We start from the raw sequence: 7,174 nt of genomic DNA on the forward strand, positions 1-7,174 counted from the left end.
CACTTTGAGCTCAGTGAAACCAATAGGCTCACAGAGCCTATTCTCTCCATTCGAAGCGACCGCAGAGAAATCAATGCCGCATTTACCAGCGACCGACCACAACCGCTCGTACAAATCTTGTATGCTTCTAGAAGTGGGTGTCTCATCAGTAAGATGACCAGACACCCTACCTTCGATTACCCGATCGACCAGGCGCTTGGGATCTGTGTTGAAGAGACGCACAGTATCCGCATATTCCTGCACCTTTTTGTTTCTGCCACCGGCAGATGACTTCTTCTGAGGCTGTGGCTTCGAGATTTTAGTCCACTGCCTACACAGATGAACGATCCTGTTGTTCCATTCGTCCAACTGCTTCCCCGCGAGATCGTTGTCCCGCGAGCACAAGAACACATCCATCTCCCCCTCCAGATCTCTCGCCTGGTCCCCAAGGGTGTTGAGGTCCACAGCTCTGTTTTCTACCGTGGGAGCAATCATACGTTGCTTCACCAGAGTTTCATCGTCTGACTCAAGAGAATTCAATTCTTCTCTTGGAATTATAATTGTGCCGTTACAGCCCAGATAAGGATCACACTGGACTGACGCATCAACATTGCCTCCACTCTTGGACGCTAGGCAAGAGAGAGCCTCCCTCAGCTCTTTTATCTCTTCACAGGAGACCTCAAGCTGGTTGCGTACTCGCTGCAATTCCAACTCCCCGAGAGCCAGCTCCGCCTCCAGTCTCTCTACCTCCTCCCTGAGACTAGAGGCAGAGGAGTCTCCCGCGGAGCCAGACAGCAGTCTATCCTTCAGAGCATCGTCTTCAAGGGCAAGAAATTGCTGCCACTTGTTATTCTCGGAGACCAGTCTCTCCTTCTCCCTCTGCAGATCAGCGACCTGCTTCTCTACTTTAGAACAATGCTCTTGAAGCCTAAGGATTTCGGCTTCTTGCTCCTCCAGCATGACTTGTTTAGATTGAGACTCACTGCGAGCTCTTTTCAGTTCGTGAGAGAGTTGCTGAGGGTTGCCCTCTCCGCCCAGCGACCTAGCTTCGGCATTATTGTTGATATTGATGTAGTCATCCAACAGAGCACTCAAAGAGGCCTCTTTTAATGCGTCGGTATCAACCTTGGGGTCCAGGCGAGAGATCTCCTCACCTAGCCGGACACGACAGCCGCTGACCTCACCAGCCAAACGAGACGACACTTCTAATCTGCCAACATTCTGCTGGCCCCTTCCCCTCTGGCTTTCTACTCTGGCCTCAGGCGGGATGAGACCCTTCAAGAAAAGCTTTCTTTTCTTGAATCTTATTTCATCCAGAGATTTCCCCTTCAGAGCATTGGCAGCAATAAGGTTTACATTAGGATCTCCTTTGTGTTTGCGACAGATCTTGATGAGACTGTCCTCTTCTTCTACCGTCCAGAAGTTCGCCAAGCCCTCCTCCCCCGAACGCTTTTGATCCCAAGCCGCAGGATGTTTGTTCCTCATATGTTGGCCGAGACCAATCTTTGAGGCAAAAGCTTTAGTACACAGATCGCACTTGAAAGCTAATGCGTCTGTTGATTTACCTGGGCACTTAGGAACATGGCAAGTAATAGCGTTGAAGCGGGAGAAGGACTTGCCGCACTTCAGGCACTCATAATCCACATAGTGGTTCTTGAGATGCTTTCTGAAATTACTTTCAGAAGCAAAGCACAATCCTGGATGTTTAGGACACTCCAATGTCCCAAAAGGGAATCCCAATCTGAATTCTGGTACATCGTCACTTCCAGAGGGGCCGGGCCCAGCAGACTCAGCAGACCCTGCAGACCCAGCAGACACAGCCAACACTGCAGACACAGCAGACCCAGCAGACACAGCAGACACTGCAGACACAGCAGACACAGCAGACACAGCGGATACAGCCGACACAGCAGACACCTCACCTTCTGCTTGGAAGACCTCCTCCTCGTCTTCCAGCTCCACATCCTCAATAGAGACACCGTCCAGATCGTCCGACACTTCACCTCCTCCGGTCAGGCTATCCTCATCCACACAGTCCATGTCTAAAGTTGATTCTAAGCGAGACTCCGACCATCCTCTTCTTGCCAGAGACTTCGCCGCTTCTTCTTCTTGTGACCGTCCTGCAGCTGGCACAGACTTGATACGGCTGCCAACTCGTCGCCCACTGGTAGCCATCACACGTTAAAAACTGAGACACCACTGCACAGTCACACCACAGTTGTAAACCGCCCAACCGGACTACGGACAGACAGACAGTTAAGACAAGCCCCCCACCCGGTTAAGACCCCTTTCCCTCCTAAAGACGGAGGTCAAGGCCGGGTGAGGCGCACCTGGCCTCGATGCACACCACCCACTGGATGAATCGCTTCTCGCACCGCAATGCGCCAATCAAAGAGAGACGACCGCACGCACCACCCACTCGGTGCGGCGGCTGGACAACTAGATGGACGTCGACTACGTAGAGCCCGTTAGCCGAGCCTCAGGACTTACCACGCACAGTAGGTTGAAGGAGCAGGAAAAATTTAGTGCGTTACCGTTCCGCCTGAGGCTTCGTTATCCAGCCCCCACCTCGAGGAGGTCGGGCCTCTGTCAGACGTTGGATAATGGCCTGGAACCCTTGCAAGAAGAGACTAAGCTGACAGAGAGGGGGCCAAAGGCCGAGAAGCGAGTCATAGTTACTCCCGCCGTTTACCCGCGCTTGCTTGAATTTCTTCACGTTGACATTCAGAGCACTGGGCAGAAATCACATTGCGTCAACACCCGTTAGGGCCATCGCAATGCTTTGTTTTAATTAGACAGTCGGATTCCCCCGGTCCGTGCCAGTTCTGAGTTGATCGTTGAATGGCAGCCGACAAGACACCGAGCCGTAGCCCGGCGCTCCCAGCAAGGAAGATCCGTGGGAGGCCAAGGCACGGGACCGAACTCGGTTAAGGAACAAGGTGTAACCCTTGACCGTCACCCGAGAACTGAAACGGTCGCACGGGCCTGGCACCCTCTATGGGCAGTGGCTCCATTCAAGAGAGACTTAGACACGCCTCAAGAACTCGGGAGAATCGACCCTCCCTAACACCACATTTCTCAACAGCCAACGACTGCGAGATTCGGTGCTGGGCTCTTCCCTGTTCGCTCGCCGTTACTAAGGGAATCCTTGTTAGTTTCTTTTCCTCCGCTTATTAATATGCTTAAATTAAGCGGGTAATCTCACCTAATCTGAGGTCGAGCGCCAAAAACACAGCGCGCCTGAAGGCTCGCGCACAACAGGACTTTTCAATTTACAAGATGTAGACCGCCAAGGTTAGTCAGGGGTCACCCCCTGACCCCTTGCCGGGCACCTCGTACTGAAGCTTATCCAGGAATAGAGGAAAATTGGAATACCAAGACTCAGAGGCCCAATTACCTTGTTCGCCAGCCAGCCTTGCGCCGGCCCAGGCTAGAGAATTGAACTCCAAAAACCCTCGTTCGCCCTGAATGCTTCGAGAGAGACTAATCTCATGTGTACAAAACTCAGAGGCCCAATTACCTTGTTCGCCAGCCAGCCTTGCGCCGGCCCAGGCTAGAGAATTGCATGGACACAAGACAGTCTCGTTCCCATCGAAAGGGGTTTGGCAAGGATGAAATCCAAGGACCAAGTTCCCCAATTCACTTAGGAACTTTTGTCGAGACAAAAACTGCCTCAACAGGCGGATGTAAACCACCAGCCTTTGCTGCTCATTTAAGACGACCGCTGTCGCGGAAGCCCAAGAACACACAGTTTCCATTCCCCGGACCCATGGTCACAAGAGGTTACCAACAAGAAAGTCAAGCCTTGCGCGAGACCCCTTGCCAGGCCCCTTGCACATGGCCACAGCATCACTACCGAAGTAGCGAGAGGCCGTGGGGTCATCCGAAAAACTTCCACCGCCAGGATAAAGTTACCGACCCTCAGACAGGTGTGACCCAGAAGAGATCCTGGGTCGCAATGTGCGTTCGAAACGTCGATGTTCGTGTGTCCTGCAGTTCACACTCTTTCGCGCAGCTAGCTGCGTTCTTCATCGACCCACGAGCCAAGTGATCCACCGTTCAGGGTTGTAAAAATTCTACAACAGCATTTCACGTATGCCGTGCAAGAAATTAAAGTTCGGTAAACAAACCGCATCGGGGGCCGCCCTGCCTCCTGTTTGGCCCCGTCAGCTGCGGTCACTCACCACAAAGCTGGGCGTGTTCATTCGAAAGCCTTTCCCTGCATCACAAGGAATAATCTTAGGCTGCCCATGAGTTTGTAGCCAAAAATCATGGCTACCAGTTTTTCATTGAAGGCCATCTTGAACAGAAAAGGATACTGGCCTACAAAGCAGCGAATTCTAGCTCTAGTCGCCCGACCCGAGCGTATTAAAGGCTTCTTGTGCTACTAACGTGTAAGCCTTGCTCCTCGGAGCCTTTTCAAGACTTCTCCCACAAAGCAGTCACAGCCTACTCGAGTCCTTGGAGGACAAGCTTCCGTTCTACCCCAGCACTCGACATCCGACACAAGCATTTTAAACGCTCCTGCTCCGATGGAATAAGTCTTACTCTCTTGGAGTCTTTTCAAGACTTCTTTTCAAACGGAATAAGCTTACTTGAGCCCTTGGACGTCGGAACTGGTTTATCATGTCATCTGACTGAGCATTTAAGACTCCTGCTCCGATGGAATAAGTCTTACTCTCTTGGAGTCTTTTCAAGACTTCTTTTCCACCGAAATAAGTCTACTCCAATCCTTTGATGACACACGGCCTGTGTCAACAGGTAGCCTACGCTACCCTCGCCGATGACAGTGGCTCCCGTTCTTGCTGCTCGCTTCCCAACTAAAGGGAAGACACGGCTCACCTTTCTCTCCTTCGCCTGTCAAGATCAGTGGCTCCCGTTCAACGGTGTCAATCTAACTGATACGACACACTAATAAGAAACTTTTGACATCAACCACCGCAGTGGTGATGAATTGATAATGATCCTTCCGCAGGTTCACATACGGAAACCTTGTTACGACTTTTACTTCCTCTAAATGATCAAGTTTGGCCATCTTTCCGACACGTCGGTACCACCGCAAGACGGAGGTGCCGGGTATCAGTCCGAAGGCCTCACTAAATCATTCAATCGGTAGTAGCGACGGGCGGTGTGTACAAAGGGCAGGGACGTAATCAACGCAAGCTTATGACTTGCGCTTACTGGGAATTCCTCGTTTATGGGACATAATTGCAAGCCCCAATCCCTAGCACGAAGGAGGTTCAGCGGGTTACCCGGACCTTTCGGTCAGGGAAGACACGTTGATTCCTTCAGTGTGGCGCGCGTGCGGCCCAGAACATCTAAGGGCATCACAGACCTGTTATTGCTCAATCTCGTGCTGCTAGAGGCAGCCTGTCCCTCTAAGAAGACATGAACGTTGGAAGGAAAGATTCCAACGCCTAGTTAGCAGGCTAGAGTCTCGTTCGTTATCGGAATTAACCAGACAAATCGCTCCACCAACTAAGAACGGCCATGCACCACCACCCACTGAATCAAGAAAGAGCTCTCAATCTGTCAATCCTTCCAGTGTCCGGGCCTGGTGAGGTTTCCCGTGTTGAGTCAAATTAAGCCGCAGGCCCCACTCCTGGTGGTGCCCTTCCGTCAATTCCTTTAAGTTTCAGCTTTGCAACCATACTTCCCCCGGAACCCAAAAGCTTTGGTTTCCCGGAAGCCGCCCGCCGAGTCATTGGAGGAACTTCGGCGGATTGCTGGCTGGCATCGTTTATGGTTAGAACTAGGGCGGTATCTGATCGCCTTCGAACCTCTAACTTTCGTTCTTGATTAATGAAAACATTCTTGGCAAATGCTTTCGCATCGGTTAGTCTTGCGACGATCCAAGAATTTCACCTCTAACGTCGCAATACTAATGCCCCCGTCTGTCCCTATTAATCATTACCTCGAGTTCCGAAAACCAACAAAATAGAACCGAGGTCCTATTCCATTATTCCATGCACCGAACATTCAGGCGACACGGCCTGCTTTGAGCACTCTAATTTGTTCAAAGTAAACGTGCCGGCCAATCAAGACACTCAATGAAGAGCACCGAGAAAGGAAAAACCGGCAGGACGTCCGGAACGATCAGTTAAACGCCGGGCGGCGAACCGATCGTCCGAGACCCAGATCCAACTACGAGCTTTTTAACCGCAACAACTTTAATATACGCTATCGGAGCTGGAATTACCGCGGCGGCTGGCACCAGACTTGCCCTCCGATAGATTCTCATTAAAGGATTTAAAGTGTATTCATTCCGATTACGGGGCCTCGGATGAGTCCCGTATCGTTATTTTTCGTCACTACCTCCCCGTGCCGGGAGTGGGTAATTTGCGCGCCTGCTGCCTTCCTTGGATGTGGTAGCCGTTTCTCAGGCTCCCTCTCCGGAATCGAACCCTGATTCCCCGTTACCCGTAACAACCATGGTAGGCGCAGAACCTACCATCGACAGTTGATAAGGCAGACATTTGAAAGATGCGTCGCCGGTACAGAGACCGTGCGATCAGCCCAAAGTTATTCAGAGTCACCAAGGTTTCGGACGGACGAACCGACCGATTGGTTTTAATCTAATAAAAGCATCCCTTCCATTGCTGGGCGGGATTCTAGTTGCATGTATTAGCTCTAGAATTACCACAGTTATCCAAGTAGGATAGGTACGATCTAAGGAACCATAACTGATTTAATGAGCCATTCGCGGTTTCACCTTGTTTTGGCTTGCACTGAGACATGCATGGCTTAATCTTTGAGACAAGCATATGACTACTGGCAGGATCAACCAGGGAATTGACCGACTAAAAAGCCGGAAAGTGTTGGACACAACCAACACAGCGTTCTAACAAAGGATAGGAAAGCTACACCCGACCAAGCATTTTAGACTTCTGTTCCGCTGGAATAAGCCTACTCTTGCGGTGACTAGCTCCCGTTAATACTGGCCGTGTGACAGCCGCCAAGAGCATATTAGACTCCCAATCCAATGGAACAAGCCTACTTGTATCCTTGGGTTACAACAGCTTCCTTCCACACGTTGCCGGTACATCCGACAGAGCAATTTTAAAGACTCCTCTTCCGCCAGAATAAGCCTACCTTTGTGGGGCCTGGCTCCCGTTAGAACTGGCCGTAAGGGTACCCACAAAAGCACATTTAGACTCCTCCTCCAGCGAAATAAGTCTACTCATGTCCTACGGAT

General features: G+C 51.2%; 1 protein-coding gene and 2 non-coding genes across 3 annotated transcripts in view; all 3 read right to left on the bottom strand.

Annotated features, from left to right (window-relative positions):
- Nucleotides 1–2,154, bottom strand: part of LOC145676787 (uncharacterized) — a 4,257-nt gene extending 2,103 nt beyond the window's left edge. The window contains exon 1 of the mRNA XM_081747579.1: nucleotides 1–2,154. This exon is cut by the window's left edge and continues 2,103 nt beyond it. Within this exon, the coding sequence (XP_081603705.1) occupies nucleotides 1–2,154 (2,154 nt within the window).
- Nucleotides 2,155–3,894: 1,740 nt separating this feature from the next.
- Nucleotides 3,895–4,046, bottom strand: LOC145676804 (5.8S ribosomal RNA). Its single transcript, XR_014129482.1, has one exon. It is a non-coding gene; the product is annotated as a 5.8S ribosomal RNA (ribosomal RNA).
- Nucleotides 4,047–4,937: 891 nt separating this feature from the next.
- LOC145676793 (small subunit ribosomal RNA) lies at nucleotides 4,938–6,770 on the bottom strand. The gene has a single exon (XR_014129476.1). It is a non-coding gene; the product is annotated as a small subunit ribosomal RNA (ribosomal RNA).
- Nucleotides 6,771–7,174: the final 404 nt, after the last annotated feature.

Source organism: Thermobia domestica, unplaced genomic scaffold, assembly GCF_964235325.1.
Source record: "Thermobia domestica unplaced genomic scaffold, izTheDome1.hap1.1 HAP1_SCAFFOLD_371, whole genome shotgun sequence".
Classification (NCBI taxonomy): domain Eukaryota; kingdom Metazoa; phylum Arthropoda; class Insecta; order Zygentoma; family Lepismatidae; genus Thermobia; species Thermobia domestica.